The 20,736-nt window shown below is 43.2% G+C and overlaps 1 protein-coding gene and 2 long non-coding RNA genes across 4 annotated transcripts in view; 2 read left to right on the plus strand and 1 right to left on the minus strand.

Annotated features, from left to right (window-relative positions):
• LOC139045863 (uncharacterized) overlaps nucleotides 1-10,376 on the plus strand; it is a 28,382-nt gene extending 18,006 nt beyond the window's left edge. The window contains exon 2 of the long non-coding RNA XR_011505099.1: nucleotides 1,360-10,376. This is a non-coding gene — a long non-coding RNA (uncharacterized lncRNA). The remainder of the gene's footprint in view (nucleotides 1-1,359) is intronic.
• Nucleotides 10,377-14,586: 4,210 nt separating this feature from the next.
• LOC106836252 (patr class I histocompatibility antigen, A-2 alpha chain-like) lies at nucleotides 14,587-19,187 on the minus strand. The gene is made up of 8 exons (XM_044775027.2): nucleotides 17,900-19,187; nucleotides 17,348-17,617; nucleotides 16,888-17,163; nucleotides 15,986-16,261; nucleotides 15,758-15,862; nucleotides 15,290-15,320; nucleotides 15,097-15,144; nucleotides 14,587-14,934 (listed from the first exon to the last, which is right to left on the minus strand). The coding sequence occupies exons 1-7, from the start codon at nucleotides 17,961-17,963 to the stop codon at nucleotides 15,138-15,140; spliced, it is 1,029 nt and encodes a 342-aa protein (XP_044630962.2). The 5' UTR covers nucleotides 17,964-19,187; the 3' UTR covers nucleotides 14,587-14,934; nucleotides 15,097-15,137.
• LOC139045864 (uncharacterized) overlaps nucleotides 17,414-20,736 on the plus strand; it is a 98,942-nt gene continuing 95,619 nt past the window's right edge. For both annotated transcript variants that reach the window (XR_011505100.1, XR_011505101.1), the window contains exon 1: nucleotides 17,414-17,552. This is a non-coding gene — a long non-coding RNA (uncharacterized lncRNA). The remainder of the gene's footprint in view (nucleotides 17,553-20,736) is intronic.

Consider the following 20,736-nt stretch of genomic DNA (forward strand, 5'->3'; position numbering starts at 1 on the left):
GCTTGCACCAGGAATGTGGGCCACCTTTTCCACAGCCTTCTCAGAGCTGGGGCGTGGGGATGGTAGGTGGGTAGGTAAAAATGTCACAATTTTCTCTTACTGAAATTTAGCAGCTTCTTTCTTCATTAAACACTCCTCTGGTTGTTGTAGGGTTTTAAAAGTTGGATTCTAGAGTTCAGAAAACCTTGACTCTAGGGCCAGCCCCATGGCCGAGTGGTTAAGTGAGCACACTCCTTGTTGGTGGCCCATGGTTTTGCTGGTTCAAATCCTCAGCACAGACACAGCACCACTCATCAAACCATCTGAGGCAGCATCCTACATAGCACAACTAGAAAGACCTGCAACTAGGATATACAACTATGTACTGGGGGCTTTAGGGAGAAGAAGAAGAAAAGAATAAAAGAAAAAGAAGATTGGTAACAGATGTTAGCTCAGGTGCCAATCTTTAAAAAAAAAGAAGAAAACCTTGAATCTGACAGTTTTTGCCAAGTTAATAGTAGCTTTAGCAGAGGAATTGTTTTTTGGTGTTCCTTACTCCACCATTTTCAATGACGTCACGATTATATATATATTTTTTTTTTGGTGAGGAAGATTGGCCAGCTAACATCTGTGCCAATCTTCCTCTATTTTGTATGTGGGATGCCTCCACAGCATGGCTTGATAAGCAGTGCACAGGTTCATACCCAGGATCTGAATCTGCAAGCACTGGGCCAATGAAGCAGAGTGCGTGAACTTAACCACTATACCACTGGGTCTACCCCACAATTATCTTTTAAAGAGATTTAAGTAGCAATAAAAAAAATAGTATATAGATGCACATGTAGTTACCACTTCTGTTGCTCTTTATTTCATATTCTTATCCAGTATAATTTTCCTCTTGCCTGAAGGGACTTAAACATTTATTGTAGTGCTTATCTTCCGGTTATAAATTCTGTTAAATTTTGTATGTCAAAGAAAAGTCTTCATTTTTCCTTCACTTTTGAAAGATATTTTCACTGGGAATAGAATGCTAATTTGACCATGTTTTCCATACAGTACTTTAAAGATGTTGTGTCTCTATTTCCTCACGTTTCCAGTGCAAAAACTGGTGTCATTCTTACCTTTATTGCAGTAATGTGTATTTTTCCCCCCTCTTAATGCTTTTAAGATTTACTGTTCTTATCTTGTTTTAAGCGATTTTAGGTTATTTTGACCTACAATAGTAAAGTGATTTGGGCCAGAAATCCATAGGAGAACTGGCTGATGCTTACAAATTCTAAAAACAGTTGTTTGCTCCTTGTTTTGCTGGCTCACAGCCAAATATCCTTAGAATAATTTTATATTGGTGGATGAAGCAGATTTTCTTTTGTTTCACATTAGTCTAAGAATACAGATCTTAAGTTCCCAGATTGGGGAGACTGAGGATGTTTCCTATTATATTCCCCACATGAACAAGCTCTAGACATCATCTCTTGTCTACTACAGCTTGTGAACCCAAGAAAACCAAAGGTAAGATTTTCCAGATTTGGCAAATGCCCTCAAAATAAAGGCAATGTTCCTCTGAATTCCAGCTTACATTTATATTTTACCCTACACGATCATTCTCTTGTTTATTCTTCTATACTTTTGGATGCTTTTTATATTCTATTATTTTCAGTGGATGAGACAGCCTTAAAACCTTATTACTGAAAATGGAACCACCATTAACTACTTAATAATAACTACTATTTACCTGACCAGAGCAGGTGCTAGGATGCAAGTTCATCTAAACCAACACTACTTGTAGTCTATGACCCAGTGATGGACTGTACACTGTTTGTTACCAGGTCACAATGAGAACTTGAAAATGAGAATAAACAGGTAAACCTATACCTTACCTTGTCTCACGGAAAAAGACAAGCAAAATATAAAGATTTATATTGTGCTATCAGGTCTACTAAAAATAGTTAGCTGACCAGCTGTTTGTAGACCATACTTTGAGTAGCACTGCCTCTAAACTAAGCAACTAGGAATTTCTTCTTTAGTCTTTTGGAGTGATCACATAAAAACTGATAAATGCTAGAGATTCTTTCCCTAGAAATATATCCAAGAACAAGGAAGCATAAAAACTTACATGTCAGTGTGCACACAGGATGTTTAAAATCTAGTAAGAAACAAACACAGGGAGAAGATGTTTTGAGTAATCACTTCACCAGCCCATGATCCTACTCCACTTATTTGTGAGTATAAACTGGAATAGCCAAAAGCTGGACCCTATAATGGACTATCAAGGGAATAAGTTGAAAGATGCCGTTTATTATTCACTAGTTCATCCAACAGAACCTAAATGCCTACATTATATTAGTTCAAGTTCTAGTGTCAGATCAATGTTCCAGGAACTGACTTTTTAAGTTCTTTCTCCATCCCCTGACACCATGTCTCAATACCAGCACCATTTTCCTACATTAGAGGAATTCCACAGTTAAAAAGCCTTGGTAGGAGGCAGAGACCACTTCCCCCCTAAAGGAGAAAAATTTACTTTCCAAACATATTTGCAGTTGGAAACAGGGTTGAGCCTTCAGCTCCACCAGTCAAATGACTACATGGCAGATTCAGGACATGGTGACAGAGAAAGGCTAGAGCTACACAGATATACTTCCACAAGGGTGGTGTGAGTGGCAGTAGCAATGTCTAGTTTCCAGGAGCAGCAGCGACAGCAGTCCTAGCCCCAAGGCTTCAGTGTTCAGCATCAGGAATGTCAATGGTGTGAGCAATGACATCTGTGCCCAGCAGCAGGGGCAGTGGTTCCTATGTGGGACCTGACCTAGGGTGGGATTGATGGTTTTATTTCTGGCTGTGTAGCCTCAAGCCTGGTTCTGTGGCTTTTCCTAAAATAAAATTAGCCCCCAATATCAATACACACACACACATATATATCTTTATGTCTAAATTAGAAAAATTTGGATTCCATTGTTTATACCAAGAACTGAATGAGAAATCCACCTGGGGAATAGTTTCAGAGAGCAAGCATTCAGAGATTTTCCTTATGTTGATCTGAGAGCCACTTCATGAGTCTTTTACTTGGCAAGACCCCTTGGTAGAGAAAACGATATGTATCTCCCAACATCATGTCTCATAATTGACCATGTATGTCCTCCCTTTTCCTTCCCAGGAAAAAACAACATTTAAATGTTAAAATATAAACTGAGGCATATTAAAAATTTTAAGAGTTTATTTGAGCAAAAATGGATTTGAACCAGGCAGTGTTAAACCGGAAGTGGTTAAGAGTCCTCTGCAGATAGGAGCTGAGGGAAAGACTTATGTAGAGATTGACTATAGCTTAAAGCCTAGTGGGCTGCTTGTGATTGGTTGTCCATAGCGTTTTGATTTTGTAACCTTGAGGCATTTACAGGCTTAGACTTTGGTTTTCTTATGTAGGCCACGAAGGCATTAGAACCACCTGTCTAATGGCCTCCTTTTTTAATTTAATGATGTGGATTTAAGACCCTTTCCCCACTGTAGATCCTCTCTAATAACTGACCTCAGTGGTTCCAAATCTGGCTGAGACCAGGATTGCTTGTGGGCTTGTTAAAAAATACTCAGGCCTCTCCCCAGACCTACCATTTCAGAGTATTGAGCTCAAGGCCCAAGAATCACTTATTTAACAAGCTCTAGATGGGGGCTGATGCATAGCCATAGGGGAATTGATAAGAAATTTTCCTGTATTGAGGTATATGAGATAGCTATTCTAGTTTAAATTTGATTCGGCCCGAACTAAAGAAGCCTGACTTATGGCCTGTCAAACATACCTTGTACATCTGCTTTAACCGTTAAAGATAAGGATGCATTAAAGATTATCTCAAAGTAAAAGAATGCATTCTTTGAAGATAAGGATGCATGATGCATACTTCCTTTCCTACAACCCTAGTACCAGTACTCCTGAAGGTAAGTTTCCTTTCCCAGACATCAGGGTCACATTGACCTGCTAATCTGTACCTAAATATCTCTTTGAAACTTTGATGAATATGTATCCTGGGCATGTTTGATGTATGTTCCTTGTTCTAAAGAGATATAAAACTGTACTGAAAACCATCCTTCTCCAAACACTTTCTTCCCTTGTGGAGACTGCATTCCTGGGCTAGTCCTCAGCTTGGCTCAAGTAAAACTCACCTTATCTGTCTTATCTATAGATTGGTTATTGGTTATTTGCATCAGCAGAATCCCTGATCGATGTTCTTCACATTAAAAGTGTGATCTGAAGACCAGCAGAATGTGCACCAACAGTGACCTCATTATAAATACAGACTTTCATGCTCTACTCCAGACCACTTAAATCTTAACGAGATGCTCAGGGGATTCCTGTGCCCAGGAAAGTTTAAGACTCCGTGGTCTCCATGCCTTCTAGATGCAGTGTCAGAACTGCACAGTCTGCTCTGGGTGTGGGGTCTGATCACATCCCTTAGCACTGGGGGGTCCAGGGTTCAGTCCTTGCTCCTTTCTCTTCTATTGTAATCACTCCTTTGGTGACCTCACCTGTTCTCAAGGATTTAAACATAATTTAGGTAGTGTCACCTCCTGTGATAATGTGATTTATAATAAGAAATATAGCTTTGGTCTTAGTCCCCATTCCAGGTACAGAGCTCCTAAAACCCTTAGAATTTCCTAAGTGTTGAGAGGGAAGAAGCTGTCCTTTGCTATGTTAATGAGTGACTTTGAGAATGTCCCCAGGTAACCTAAGGATGAGACTTGGTTGCCCAGGAAACCATCACTATGATTAGAGGGTTGGAACTTTCAGTTTCACTCCCCTACACACTACCCCCAAGACCATTTGGGAAGGGAGAGGGGCTGGAAACAGAGCCCAATCACCAATGGCATGTGATTTAATCAATCATGCCTTTGTTGGGAATCGTCCACGAAAACCCAAAAGGACAGAGTTCAGAGAGCTTCCAGATTGGTGAACACATGGAGATTCAGAGAAAGCAGCACACCTGGAGAGGGCATGGAGGCCCCACACCTTTTCCCCATACCTTGCCCTATGCATCCCTTCCATCTGGCTGTTCCTGAGACATATCCTTTTCTCACAAACTTGTAATCTAGTAAGTAAGTGTTGCTCTGAGTTCTGTGAGCTGCTCTAGCAAATTAACCTAACTCAAGGAGGTTGTTAGAACCTCTGATCTACAGCCAGTTGGTCAGAAGCCCAGGTGACAACCTGGACTTGTGATTGGCATCTAAGCTGTAGAGAGGTGTGCAGTCTTGTAGGACTGAACCCTTAACATGTGGGATCTGATGCTATCTCCAGGTAGATAGTGTCAGAATTGATTTGAATTGTAGGACACCCAACTGGTATTGGAGAATTTCTTGGTAGTGTGGGAGAAAATACAAATTGGAATTGGGTGCAGAGTTAGACCTCCCAAATCTATTTTTCCAGCTCATATATTTGTCCTAAATCATAGATTCATATGTCCAACTGACTACCCAACAACCTCATCTGCATTTCTAATGGACATCTCAGATTAAACATCTCTTAAACTGAACACCTGTGATGCTCCCTCCTCAAATATGCTTCTTCCAGAATCTCCCTGATATCTGCTACAGCAACTCCATCTTTCTACTTGCACAGTCCGAAACTTTGGTTATGCTCCTTGACTCCTCCTTCCCATACTCCAGATTTAATCAAGTAGGAAATGTATAAGTCCATCTTCAAAATGTATCCAGAATCCAATCACTTCCACTATTTCCACTGCTCACACCCCAGGCAAAGCAACCAAGATCTCTAGCCTAAAACACCCCATGAATTTTCTAGTTTTCCCTGCTACCTCACTTACCCTTCACCTGTGATTCTGTTCTTAGCACAGCAGCCAGGGTGATCCTTTTAAAAGGGAAGTCATACCATGTCTCTCTTCTGCTCAAAGCTGTTTGGCAACTTCCCATCCCACACAGAAAAGTCAAACCCTCACAGTATCTTCACTGCCTATATGGTCTGGCCATACCTCTAACCTCATCTCGGTTACTCTCTGCTCCAGCCATACCAGCCTCCTACCTCTTGCAAGAATACACAGAAAAACTCCCACTTTAGTGCATTCACACTGGAGCTTCCCTTTCCTGGAAAGAACTTTCCCCGGACATCCTTGTGCTTATAGTACATAGTCTGTCTCTTCCAACTACAACATATGCTCCACAAGGCCAGCAACATCTGTCTGTTTTTACTTCAATGATGTTCCCCAGAAGCAAAAGTAGTATGTCATATACCCAGCACTCAACAAATATCAGGTGAATGAATGATTAGTGTAAAGCAGCTCTCTGTTCTAGAGACAGTATCTTTATTAACATAGCTTCAGATCAAATGCTGTTTTGTAGCAGCTACAGCACATCATCCATTCATATTGCCATCAATGCCACCTGTACTTTTATCACAAGTGCTGCTCTCCCCTCCTCCCCATAGCCCCCACTTCTGACACTAGCCCTTCTGCACACAACAGCACACAATTTAATTTCTCTCTTCAAAAAAGAACAGAGGAGAGTGATGTCAGCATCATGGTAGAGTGAGTTGTTCCCTTTGTCTCTCCCCTCTAAGTTACAGCTAAATGGACATTCATTAACCAACAGAAGATTCCCTACACAGCACAATAGGATGTCTGGGAGATCCACACTGCATACGTCTGAAGATGGGAGGACTGGATCCCTGGGAAGCAGTGAAACTAGGTGAGCAGACCTCTCCCTGTCTCCAGTGGTAGTGATCAAGATCATGGATCCTCAACAGTGGCCAGCATGACTGTCAGGGGAGGGAGGGGCAGCTCAGCCTGCATAAAATGCTTTAGGAGTGGTAGCCAAGCCCACAGGAGTGCCCACCATGCCATGGCAGCACCGCCTGTGGGAATGCTCCCTACCAAGTGGTGTTGTTCAACCCTCACAAAAGAGCCCCCACTAAGCACAGCAGCTCAGCTGAGCCAGTCTGAGTGAGAAAGAAAGCATCCCTCCCCTCCCACTTAGCACACCAGCTCGGTTGGTCACCTGCTGAGCACAGTGATACCATATCAGAGCAACCGACTGGTGGAACACAGAGGCCCTGCCTGTGCTTGTGTATGTGACCTGCCAACTGGCTGCAGCAAGTGTGTAAATGCAGAGGAGCCCTACAAGCACAACTTCCAGCAGATGGGGTGGGATCAGAAAATACAGCTCCTGTCTCCCCCTCCAGCAGAGGCAGGTGGAATCTGTGACCTGACACTACCAAAAATGTGCTGGCAAAGGATGAATTCATCAAACACCATGAAGAACCACATTAACACTTCAGACAAGAAGGAAAATGACAAGTCTCCAGAAACCAGCCCTGAAGTCAGAGAACTTTACAATCTAAATGACAGAGAATTCAAAATAGTTGTCATGAAATTCAGTGAGTTACAAGAAAACTAAGACAGTTCAATGAGCTCAGGATAAAATTATTGAGCAGAAAAAATACTTCACCAAAGAGATTGGAACTCTAAAAAAAAAAAAGCAACAACAGAAATTCTGGATATGAGGAACACAATTAATGAGATAAAAAATAATCTAGAATCCATACAAAATAGAGCTGATGTTATGGAGGAAAGAATTAGTGATTTAGAGGATAGAAATAAAGACATGCTTCAGGTGGAAGAGGAGAGAGAATTAAGATTTTTAAAAAATGAAGAAATTTCTGAGAAATATAACTTAATTAGGAAAAGCAACATAAGGATTATAGGTATTCCAGAGGGATATGAGAGGAAGAAAGGAGGAGAGAGAACGTTCAAACAAATAATAGCTGAGAATTTCCAAAATCTGGGGAACGAGGTGGAATTACAAGTAAAAGAAGCTAATAGAACTCCTAGTTACATCAACGCAAGATCTTCTCCAAGGAATATAATGGTAAAACTAGCAAAAGTCAATGACAAAGAAAAGATGTTAAAGGCAGCAAGGCAGAAGAAAATAAACTACAAAGGAACCTCTATCAGGCTTTCAGTGGATTTCTCAGCGGCAACTATACAGGATAGGAGAGAATGGAATTATACATTCAAAATACTCAAAGACAAAAACTTTCAGCCAAGGATACATTATCCAGTGAAACTGGATTATTATTATTCAGATACAATGAAGAAATAAAAGCTTTCTCAGATGAACAAAAGCTGAGGGAGTTCATCACCACTAAGCCTGCCTTACAAGAAACATTGAAAGGAGCCCTCCCATCTGAAACTAAATAGGGAAGGTTTACAAAACCCTGAGCAAGGAGATAAAGAGACAGAAACAGAAAATTGCAGCTCTATATGAGAATAGTTTAGTAAGCACTTAATTATAATATAAAAGACAAAGAGAAGGAAAGCATCAAAAGTAACTATAAACACTTCAAATTAGTCACAAACTCACAACATAGAAAAGAACAATTTGTGACAACAATAACTTAATAAGGGGAAGAGGTTAGGGATGGATCCTACTTAGGCTAATGGAGACAACAAGCTATCGGAAAATGGACTATCTCGGGGGCCAGCCCAGTGATATAGTGGTTAAGTTCGGCATGCTCTGGTTTGGCGGCCAGGTTCAAAGTTCTGATCCTGGGTGTTTACCTACATCACTCATCAAGCAATGCTGTGGCAGCGACTCACATGGAAAATTGAAGAAGATAGGCACAAATGTTATCTCAGGGCCAATCTTCCTCAAGCAAAACGAGGAAGATTTGGAACAGATGTTAGCTCAGGGCCAATCTTCCTCACCAAAAAAAAAAAAAAAAAGGACTATCTCATCTATGAGATCTTTTATACAAGTCTCTTTGTAACCACTAAACAAAAATTCAGAGCAGAGTCAGAAATCAAAAATAAACAGAAAAGTGAGAAAACCATCACAGAGAACCACCACACTGAAATGGCAGTTAGAAATACAAGAGAAAAGAAACAATAGAAATATAGAACAACTGAAAAAAGAGATTAAATGGCAGTATTAAACCCTCATACATCAAAAATCACTCTAAATGTAAATGGATTGAATTCTCCAATCAAAACACACAGAATAACTGGATGGATTTTTAAAAACGACCCAATAATATGCTGATTCCAGGAAATACACATCAGCTCTAAAGACAAAAACAGGCTCAGAGTGAAGGCATAGAAGACAATTCTCTAAGCAAATGGCAAGCAAAAGAAAGCAGGTGTTGCCATAATTATATCACACAAAGCAGACTTGAAGATAAAAAAGACAATGAGAGACAAAGAGGGGCTGTATATAATGATAAAAGGGACATTCCACCAAAAGAACATAACACTTATGAATATATAGGCACCTAACACAGGAGCACCAAGGTATATAAAAGAGCTACTAACAGACAAAAATGGAGAAATGGAAAGCCACACAATAATAGTAGGGGACCTCAACACTCCATTTACATCAATGGATAGATCATCCAACAGAAAGTCAACAAGGAAACAACAGTCTTCTTAGCACCTACAAACATAGGTTCCCTACCTACCACACAAGAGGGGCCAAATAAAAACTGGAATGCCAGGCTTATGGCAAGGAAAGGGTTTTTATTTTGGATGATATCAGCCAGGAGATGAGAATGAGCTCTCAAATTTGTCTCATCTCTTCTCGTCTCCCCAAAAGATGGGAGGCCAGGGGTTCTAAAGGTTTGTGAGGAATGTGGCTGCTTGTAGAGAGGGGGGAGTCAGTGGCCTTGCTGGTCAAAGCTTTCCCACCAGCCTGCATTCGGCCTTGGGAACTGCTTGCAAGGAGGAGAAGGAGATGATAAAGAACCCAGGTGGCTGTCCTTGGCCATGTGTCTCTACAGTGGAGAGTGGATTCTGGAACCAGGGAGCCAGGGAGTAAGCAGGGAAAGAGTGCTTTGGTTTTAACCCCATATATGCTGGATTTAATCTAGGGGAACCAATATCACGGCCGGTATCAGCCTTAAATGAAAGACTAGACAAGATGGACTTAATAGAACATTCCATCCAAAACAGGAGAATACATATTCTTCTCAAATGCCCATGGAACATTTTCAAAGATAGACCATATGTTAGGAAACAAGGCATGTTTCAAAATTTAAGAAGACTGAAATCATTTTAAGCATCTTTTCTAACCATAATGCTATGAAACTAGAAATCTACTACAAGAAAAAAGCTAGGAAAGTCACATCTATGTGGAGACTAAAAACATGCTACTGAACAACCATGGGATCAATGAAGAGATCAATGGAGAAATAAAAAAAATACTTGCAGACAGATGAAAATGAAAACACAACTTACCAACTCCTATGGGATGCAGTAAAAGCAGTTCTAAAAGGGAAATTTATAGCAATACAGGCCTTATCTGGACAAACAAGAAAAATCTCAAAGAACTAATCTTAAACTACACTAACAGAACTAGAAAAAGAAGAAAAGACAAGGCCTAAGTCAGTAGAAGGAGAGAAATAATAAAAATTAGAGCAGAAATAAATGAAATAGAGACTAAAAAAACAATAGCAAGCATCAACAAAACTAAGATCTGGTTCTTTGAGAAGATAAACAAAATTGACAAATCCTTAGCCAGAACTTGCTAAGAAAAAAAGAGAGAAGGCTGAAATAAATAAAATTAAAAATGAAAGAGGAGAAATTACAACAGACACCACAGAAATACAAAAGACTATAAAAGAATACTATGAAAAACTGTATGCCAACAAATTGGATAACTTAGAAGCAATGGATAAATTCTTAGCCTCATAAAACTTCCCAAAACTGAATCAAGAAGAAATAGAGAATCTGAATAGCCAAATCACAAGTAAAGAGATTGAAACAGTAATCAAAAATCTCCCCAGAAACAAAAGCCCAGGACCAGATGGCTTCTCTGGAGAATTCAACAAACATTCAAAGACGACTTAATACCTATCCTTCTCAAACTATTCCAAAAAATTGAAGAAGACAGAATGCTTCCTAACTCATTCTATGAGGCCAACATTACCCTAATACTGAAACTAGACATAGACATCACAAAGAAGGAAAATCACAGGCCAATATTACTGATAAACATAGATGCAAAAATCCTCAACAAAATATTGGCAAACCGAATACATCAAAACATTAAAAGGATCGTACACCATGATCAGCTGGGATTTGTACCAGGGGTACAGGGATGTTCAACATCTGCAAATCAATCAATGTGATACATGACATTAACAAAATGAGGAATAAAAATCACATGATTGTCTCAACACATGCAGAGAAAGCATTTGACAAGATTCAACATCCATTTATGATAAAAACCCTCAATAAAATAGGTGTAGAAGGAAAATACCTCAACATAGTAAAAGCCATATATAACAAACCCACAGCCAACTTCATAGTTAGTGCAAAACTGAAAGCCATCACTCTGAGAAAAGGAACAAGACAAGGGTGCCCACTCTTGCCACTCCTATTCAATATAGTACTGGAGTTTTTGGCCAGAGAAATTAGGCAGGAAAAAAAAGAGGTATCCAAATTGGAAAGGAAGGAGTAAACCTCTTGTTGTTTGTGGACAATATGATTCTATATACAGAAAATTCTAGAGAACCCACCAGAAAATTATAAGAAATAATCAACAACTATAGCAAAGTTGCACGGTAAAAAATCAACTTACAGAAATCAGTTGCATTTCTATACACTAACAACAACTAGCAGAAAGAGAACTCAAGAATACAAACCTATTTATAATCGCAACAAAAGGAATAAAATATCTAGGAAGAAACTGAGCCAAGGAGGTGAAAGACCTATACAATAAAAACTATAAGACATTATTGAAAGAAATTGATGATGATGTAAAGAAATGGAAAGATAGTCCATACTAATGGATTGGAAAAATATACATAGTTTAATGTACATATTACCTAAAGCAATCTAAAGATTCAATGCTATCCCAATCAGAATTCCAAGGACATTCTTCATGGAAATACAGCAAAGAATCCTAAAATTTATATGGAACAACAAAAGATCCTGAATAACCAAAGCAATCCTGAGAAAAACAACCAAAGCTGGAGGCATTATAATTCCTGACTTCAAAATACAGTACAAAGCTATAGTAATCAAAGCAGCATGGTACTGGCACAAAAACAGACACACAGATCAATGGAACAGAATTGAAAACCCAGAAACAAAACCACACATCTACAGATAGCTAATCTTCAACAAAGGAGCCAAGAACATACAAAGGAGAAAGGAAAGTCTCTTCAATAAATGGTATTGGGAAAACTGGACAGCCACACGCAAAAGAATGAAAGTAGATCATTTTCTTGCACCATCCACAAAAATTAACTCAAAATGGATTAAAGATTTGAGTGTAATACTTGAAGCCATAAAACTCCTAGAAGAAAATATAGGCACTACACTCTTTAACATTGATCTTAGCAGCATTCTTTTTGAATACCATGTCTACTTAGGCACAGGAAACAAAAGAAAAGATAAACAAATTGGACTTCATCAGATTAAAAAGTTTCTGTAAAAAAGGAAACCATGAACAAAATGAAAAGACAACTCACCAACTGAGAGAAAATATTTGCAAATCATATATCCAACAAGGAATTAATTTCCAAAAGATATAAAGAACTCATACAACTCAACAACAAAAAAAATCCAATCAAAAAATGGGCAAAGGATATGAAGAGACATTTTTCCAGTGAAGATATAGAGATGGCCAACAGACACATGAAAAGATTTTCAACATCACTAATCATTAGGGAAATGCAAATCAAAACTGCAATGAGATATCACCTCACACCTGTCAGAATGGCTATAATTAACAAGGCAAGAAATAGTAAGTGTTGGAAAGGATGTGGAGAAAAAGGAACCCTCATACACTGCTGGTGGGAATGCAAACTTGTGCAGCTACTATGGAAAACAGTATGGAGATTTCTCAAAAAAATAAAAAAATAAAAATACCATAGGATTCAGTTATCCAACTACTAGGTACTTATCCAAAGAACAGGAAATCAACAATACAAAGAAATCTATGCACTCCTATATTCATTGCAGCATTATTCATAATAGCCAAGATGTGGAAGCCACTCAAATGCCCATCAACTGATGAATAGATGAAGAAGATGCAGTATACATGTACAGTAGAATGCTCCTCAGCCACAAAAAAAGACAAAATCGTCCCATTTGCAACAACATGAATGGACCCTGAGGTTATTACGTTAAGTGACATAAGCCAGACAGAGAAAGACCAACACCCTATGACTGCACCCATATGTGGAAGATAAACAAACATATGGATAAAGAGAATAGATTAGTGGGTGGTTACCAGAGGGGGAGGGGGTTGGGGGGTTAGGCAAAAGGGGTAAAGGGGCACATATGTATGTTGATGGATAAAAACTAGACTATTGATGGCGAGCACGAGGTAGTCTATACAGAAACTGATAGATAATAATGTACATGTGAAATTACATGATGTTGTAAATCAATATGACCTCAATAAAATAATAAGAAAAAATAAATAAATAAAAGGGATGAAAATTTGCTGAAACAGAAAAGTGGAGATTACTGACTGAAAAAAAGGAGATCATGAAGCAGTACATATAATGTGATCACATTTTGGTAAAAAAATTCTTACATGTAAGAAAATCACTTGGAGGGATACAGCAAGGTATTAATAGTGGTAGGAATGTGGTTTTTATTGTTATATTTTTGTTTTCTGTATTTTTAAATTTTCCAGAATGCACAGGTATTGCTTCTGTAATAATAAATTATTTAATAAATAAAACGGGCACAAAGAAAGAAAAAGAAAGAACAGAACAATCCTCAACTGATGGGTCCTACTTTTCATCTAAATATAAATATAAATCCTCGAGTTTGGACTGGAGCCAGAACTAGAATTACTAGAGCGAAGGGCAGGGAGAGACAGTAGGTGAGCAGAGAAGGATAGAACCATGATAAGAATTCATCAAAGACAAGGAACTCTAGACAAGAAATTGTCTGCTAATTCCAGAATTTAATTTCTTTTAAAAGGTTGAGGGAGAGGATGGAAAAAGCAATCCAGGGAAAAGCCTAAGAAGGAGGACAAGAAGTCGCTGACTCTGAAAATTCATCTCTCCATACCAGAGGGACTCCTGTTTGCAGGGCCTGCCCTGAGCACTGTGGGGACAATGACAGCCAAAACGACTCCTGCTGCTGCCAGAGATGGGGACACCCAAAGGAGAATGAGACCAGAACTTGCAACGAGAAGAAAAGGCATAATCCTCAAATGAAACAAGAAAAAAGTTAAATTCACAAATTGAGGCCAGAGGGCTGGGGACCCAGGCCTGAGCCTAGGCTGACCCAGCCCCATGAAGGCCCTGCTGTCCACCATCTTGGAGACAGGACAAGGCCCAGGTGATGTCCCAGTCCCTGTGATCACAGGTCCTGGTGGGACAAGGTTCTATTGAAGGGACAAGGACAAAAGAGCAGAGAGATGACCCAGCCGAGGAGTGACCACATCAAAATCCATGATGCAGAGAGCACTGACTAGACACAGTCCCTGTCCATGCTTGGCTCCACACAGTCTTTTCCTGTCCCTGCCTGCAACAGACTCAGCACAGCAAACATGGATTCTGGAAGGTTCTCAGTGCTTTTGTTCATTTCCTTTCTCCAATTTTAGGAATCTTCTCCTTTAATTAACCCAACAATCAATCCCTCATGGCAAGAATTTGAAAAAACAAATTTATAGTCAGATTCTTATTTTCAAAATGGAAGACATTGCAGCTCAGTGCAATGTGAAGTTAAGACAAGGCTGGAGACATCTCAGCCCACCTCTGCTGGAAAAGGAGAGTAGATGGGAAAACAGGAAATGTCAGTGTGGGGACGAGGTCTTGGTGGGTGGGGCGGGGGGGGGGGGCAGTCTCTCCACCTCCTCACATTACGCTAACAGGAACGCAGACACATTCAGATGCCATTTGCAGAAAGCGAGGTCAGAGATTCCCGAAGTCACAATTGGGGAGGGGGAGGCATGAACAAATCTTGCATCACTCAGTCGCCACAAGGCAGCTGTCTCACACTATAGAAGACAAGAATCATGAACAAATTCAGGTCAGTGGCTGTAGGTGGTGACATTCTGAACAGCCCACCACATCTTCCAAATGTCCCAACCAAAGAATCCCCATAACCCACCCGTGTTCCTTCTGCCCCAACTGCTCTCCCAGGCTCTCCAAGGTCTCACCTTTAGGATCCGTGAAAGACACATCTGTGCTCAGGGCACTGTCACCGCCTGGGATAGAACAAAACAGGACATGGTCAGAGCCCAGGGGACACGAGACTAAAGGAGGAACTATGGGGTGGGTGAGCTCCCCCATGGGCTCCTGTCTGCACTATTACAAGGGTCTCAGGGATCAACCTCCCCCTTCCACACTTACGCAGCCTGAGTGTAGCTCCCTCCTGTTCCACCTGTGGGAAGAAAACATCCTGTGAGAAGCCATGGAGGAGGCAGGGCCATAAGTTCCTAAAGGAACACCCTAGTCCTAGACCCCTGGGGAGTTTACAGAACTGTGACTACGGACCCAGGGCAGGATCAGAAAGAGGAAAGAACATGTGTGAGGAGTGGAACAAGTGCCCTCGTGGAAGTCTGTGCTCAGCAGTGACCTTCCCCTCTGTCCTGTGACTGCTAGGAGTCAGGGGTCCATCACCAGATCCATCATGGTGATAAACTTGTCCTGAATTTTCACATGTGCTTTACCAAAGAGTACGTGTTAGCAAACAGGGCACCAGACTGGGTAAACAAGTGTGTGGATGGGACTTCCCATTAACAAGGCAGGGCAAACCTCTCCCTGGAGCTAGAAGCCTCCCAGTGGGACAAAAACACTCAGAGCAAACCCCTTCCCTACCTGAGCGCTTCTTCCTCCACATCACAGCTCCAGCCACCACAGCGACAAGGAGACCCAGGCCAGCAATGACTCCCACAATGAGGATGGTGGACTCAAGAGGCGGCTCTGGGAAGCGAAGGGAAGGTGAAGGCCCTGACCCCAGGCCTCAGCCCTGACCCTGCTGAAGGTTTCCAGAAGGGCTCCTGATTTCCCTGAGAAGAGGCTCTGAGCCCACAGCTCCCTCCTTACTCCATCTCAGGGTGACAGGCTCAGGAAGTCCCTGGTGCTGCACATGGCACGTGTATCTCTGCTCCTCTCCAGAAGGCACAACCATGGCCGCCCACTTCTGGAAGGTCCCGTCCCCTGCAGGCCTGGTCTCCACAAGCTCCGTGTCCTGGGTCAGGTCCTCCCCATCACGCTGCCAGGTCAGGGTGATCTCCGCAGGGTAGAAGCCCAGGGCCCAGCACCTCAGGGTGACCTCATGGTCAGAGATGGGGTGGCGGGTCACATGCATCTTTGGGGAATCTAAGGAGAAGGGTGAGAAAATTCAGGAACTTTGCATCCTTCATGGGCCACTAAAGCAGCACTCATGTGACTATCCTGAGAATGGATGGGACAATTAGGGTGGGCAAAGGGAGCACAAAACCCAGACACCAGACTAGACACAGGCTTCTGGGATAATTTCCTATTGTTTGGATAGTTCTAGGAAGAGGGTGAGACAACAAGGTAGGAGACTCCAGCTGTCTGATGGAGGAAAGGGAATTTCTGGTCCTGATCTGGGTGGAAGTGGAGTGACTCAGAAAATCTCACACACATAGGTGTGGGGCAGAGAACAAGGTTGAGAGAAAGTCCCCCACAGTTCTCAAAGCTGCTGACAGAGAGTCAAGGGGTGCTGCCGATTGGTTATTGCAGAGATGGTCTCCCCATCTATCCCTAGAGAGACTGGATCCCTTAATAGTTCCTCAGAGAAGGACTGACCATCGGCACTAGTCACTCTCTGGTACAGGATCTGAACACTCAAGGCGGAATCCCCTCTCTTGACTCACGGGAGGGGTCGTATTCTGGCATCTATTCCATCTTCGTCCTCTCCTTGTGGGAGCGCAGCCCCAGCCTGTGGAGAGATCTGGGAAGCACGGAAGCGCCCCTTATACCTGTGCGCTGCAGCATCTCCTTTCCATTCTCCAAGTATCTGCGAAGCCACTTCACGCACGTGCCCTCCAGGTACCCCCTGAAGCGCTCATGTGCAAGGGACGCCTCCCACTTGCGCCGGGTGATCTGAGCCGCCGCGTCCGTCGCGGTCCAGGAGCGCAGGTCCTCGTTCAGGGCGATGTAATCGGCGCCGTCGTAGGCGTACTGCCAGTACCCGCGGAGGAGCGGCCCGTGCGATCCCACCTCGCAGCCATAGGTCAACTGGAAAGTGTGAGATCCTGGCCCCGCCCCCACGGTCAGCCACGCCCACTTAACCCGGCCCCCGCCCCTCACCGATGGGTGGTGATTGGTCAGAGCCAGTTTCCAACTCAACAGCAGACAATTGAGACTTAGGGGGGCCCTGGCTGGTCAGTGGCAGATGGGGAGATTCATGATCTGCGACCTGGGCCCGGGGTCACTCACCGGCTTCGCTCTGGTTGTAGTAGCCCCTCAGGGTCAGCAAGTTCCTTCGAAAATTCTGTATGAGGTCCTTGGCGCGCCGTGTCTCTTCTTCCCAATACTCCGGCCCCTCCTGCTGCACCCACGGCGCCCGCGGCTCCATCCTCGGACCCGCGGCGTCGCTGTCGAACCGCACGAACTGCGTGTCGTCCACGTAGCCGACTTCGAGGTACTGGGGCTCCCCGCGGCCGGGCCGGGACACGGCGGTGTGGAAATACCTCATGGAGTGGGAGCCTGGGGGCGGGGAGGGGTTGAGACCTGGCCCGACCTTCCTCCTGGCGCGGGTCCCCGGGTCCGAGGTTGAAGGGGCCGGGAGGGAAGGAAGGGGAGGGGTCGTCAGACAGAAAAGGGGCTGCGGGAGACCCGAGCGGGTGAGAGGCGACAGCGAGAGACTGGGGAGGGAGCCTGGGCCCGAGGCGGCGGAGACGCGACTTCCCCGGGGGTCCTGCGCCCCCGCCGCGAGGTCCCCTCGCTCCGTGCCCCGCAGAGGCCGTTTCCTCCCGACGCCGCACTCACCCGCCGAAGTCTCGGTCAGGGCTAGGGCCCCCGAGAGCAGTAGGAGGAGGGTTCGGAGCGCCATGACTGTTTCCTCAGAGTCTGGAGAGAATCTGAATCTAGGCCTGTGTGTGCAGACTTTGTAACAGGAAACCGCGTGAAGCTGATTGGCTTCTTTAGAAACCGGACATGCAATGCGAATAAGAACTGGGGCATCATGATGAATATCTAGGCGGAAGGACCTGACGGGTTGTGAGAAGAAGTGAAATTTCTGGGCAATGGGGAATTCCTAAGGTGTGGCTTCCCCACCCCAGACAGAGCCCTCTGGGTTGAGACCCTGAGAACCATGCTCTGGCACTTGGGACTTGCCCTGACCCCTCTCCTCCTGCACCGAGAGCTTTTTGTCACACCGTCTCACTGAGTCCTGGCCCAGGGGCTGTCTGAGGAAACCGGGAGAGACCCCCAGGCTGGGCTCAGCTCCTTTTCCGCCTCTTCCTGGAATCACTCTCGCTGAACTGGACTCTGCCTTCCATCCCTGACCTCTCCCCCTGGACTCTTCTAGAAGAAAACTCACCCCCAGGGAACTTGATGCCAAAGAATGAGTTTGCTCTGGGAATGGATGGGGAGGGAGAGGGGTTTTCTCTTTAAAAGTGGAGGAGTTGTGCCTGAAAACACCAGATAAAGATTCCCGTAGAGACCAAGTTCCTTTTTATTCACTACAGTGGGTAAGACAAACTTAAAACCCCCGAACATCAGGAATCTAATCTGTAAAAGCAGTGATTTTGACGCCTTGTACAGGAATGTGTCTGCACAGCACTGCAGTCGGACTCACAAAGGTCCTGAGTTTTACTTTCCCAGGCAGTATATCTGTGACCGTTTTGTGACTGTATTTTAAAATGATCTTCATTCCATAGCCCTGAGTTTGCCTGTGTGAGACCCCACATATCCTCAGTACAAAGAAGCACATGATAACACAATTTGTTACTGTATATTTCAACAAGGAGAGTGCGAACTTTAATCACCTCGAATTAGCAAGTGTTGATCAAATGGGCCTGCTCCAGTGCTCATGCATTGCCTGTTTTTAAGAATTACTATCTTCTAAGCGATGCGCATTTTTCACCAGGACACTTGGTATTATTATTTTGTTTGAACTGATCAAGGTAAGGAGCCAGTAGTTTTTAGGAAGCTCACACAGAGTGCAATCAGAATAGCCTGATTGGCCATGTAGATATATTTATTAAAAATATGTGAAATAACATATTTAAATCTGAGAATTCCACTGCTTTAGAATTCTTTTCCTCTGCTCCTTTTCCTCACCCCTGCTTCTCCAGCCTTTCTCTCTGTCTCTCTCACCCCTTAGGCACTCTTCTCCTGAAGTCTCCACCGCCCTCTCACTTCTGAATTGTGGCACTGCTGCTGCAGTGCACAGACTGTTCTCCTCACAGAGGTCATGGATCCTGCTAATGCGAGTCAGGATGTGTCCTTTCTTCACTTAAAATGCTCCAGTGGCTCCATCTCACTCATGTAAAGCCTCTACAAAGTAAGGAACATGAGCTCAGGAGCTCTGGACTGTTTTGTTCAAAGCTGTATCCTCAGTATGTACAGCCAATACTGGTATGTTGTAGGCACTAGATTAATTTTGTCAAATGAATGAAATATAGTGGAATTAAAATTTAATTGTATCACATAAAAATCACAAAATAAAAAATACAAAAAAAAATCGGGAAAGATTTTACTTCCTGCAACTAGTGTGCCTGACAGTTCATAGATTCATTCCGTTGGAGAAAATGTTATGTGCTTGTGTGTTGCACAGTTAAGCCTGTGTGTAGTTTTATATTACCACATAAGAAATTACCACCAACTTAATGGCTTAAGACAACATCAATTATTTGCTTACAGTTCCTTATTGAGAAATCCAAGCAAGGTGTATGTGGGTTCTCTGTTCAAGGTCTCACAAAGCTGTGTTCTTATCTTGAGTTTGAGGTTCTCCTCCAAACTCACATAGAGCTTGTTGGCAGAATTCTCTTTCTTGCGGTTGTAGGACTGAAGTCACATTTCCTTGCTGGCTGTCAGTGAAGGAGGGGGTGGTAATGTGGCTCTGACTTCCCTGCCTGGGCCCTGGTGAGAATGGTCTGTCCTGCACTTCTTTTCAGAGTAGGAGTGATCAGTAGTCTTGGAGTCAGGGGCTCCTGTATTCGCTCCCTCCTCCCTAATGAAGAGTGCTTTATACTTTTTGGGAAGCAGGGGTCTTCACAGTCTGCTGATCTGATGAATATCATTGTCCCATCTCCTGAAATAAAGGCACATGTGCACATAACAGCAACTCCTGCTTGCAATACCAACATGGGGAGGTTTCCTAGACCTTGATTCTCCATTTACACAGAGAGAGAGGGGTGGTGGAAGTAGGGGCTGATGTCCAGAGCGGGAGCCCCAGGTGTCCTTTAGAAATTCTCCATTGGTGTTCATTTGCTTTCTGAAGTTTGGAAGAATTTGCACTCAGGAGGAGAAAGCCTTTGAAGAAGGTGAGAGATATTCAGGCGTGGGTATAGGGGGTGGAAGAGGATGAGGAAGTAGAGACAAAGCAGAATGGGGCTGGGCAGGAGGTGAAGGGTCCAGGAGGAGAGGGGCCTGGCCCAATGGCAGCTGGTCTTGAGCCTGGAGCCTCAGTGCAGGGAGGACTGAAGCCCATGAGGAATGGGGAGAGTGCAGGACCTTCTATTGTCTAGAAAAATCACCTCAGAATTTTGTTTTGTTCGTTTTTGTTTTCTATTAAGATGAATTTGGTAAATAAGCCAAATTAATAAGCATGGGAAATAAGGACCTACTTTTCCAAGGATAACTTTTACAATCTCCCCCGA

This window comes from Equus asinus, chromosome 8 (assembly GCF_041296235.1).
Source record: "Equus asinus isolate D_3611 breed Donkey chromosome 8, EquAss-T2T_v2, whole genome shotgun sequence".
Classification (NCBI taxonomy): domain Eukaryota; kingdom Metazoa; phylum Chordata; class Mammalia; order Perissodactyla; family Equidae; genus Equus; species Equus asinus.

Coding starts and splice junctions, on each gene's coding strand:
- LOC106836252 (XM_044775027.2), bottom strand. CDS start 17,963: ATGGCGCTCCGAACCCTCCTCCTACTGCTCTCGGGGGCCCTAGCCCTG. Junction 17,618..17,899: donor CCTGACCGAGACTTCGGCGG/GTGAGTGCGGCG, acceptor CCCCGCCCCCAG/GCTCCCACTCCATGAGGTAT. Junction 16,262..16,887: donor GGAGATGCTGCAGCGCACAG/GTATAAGGGGCG, acceptor CCTTCTCCTTAG/ATTCCCCAAAGATGCATGTG.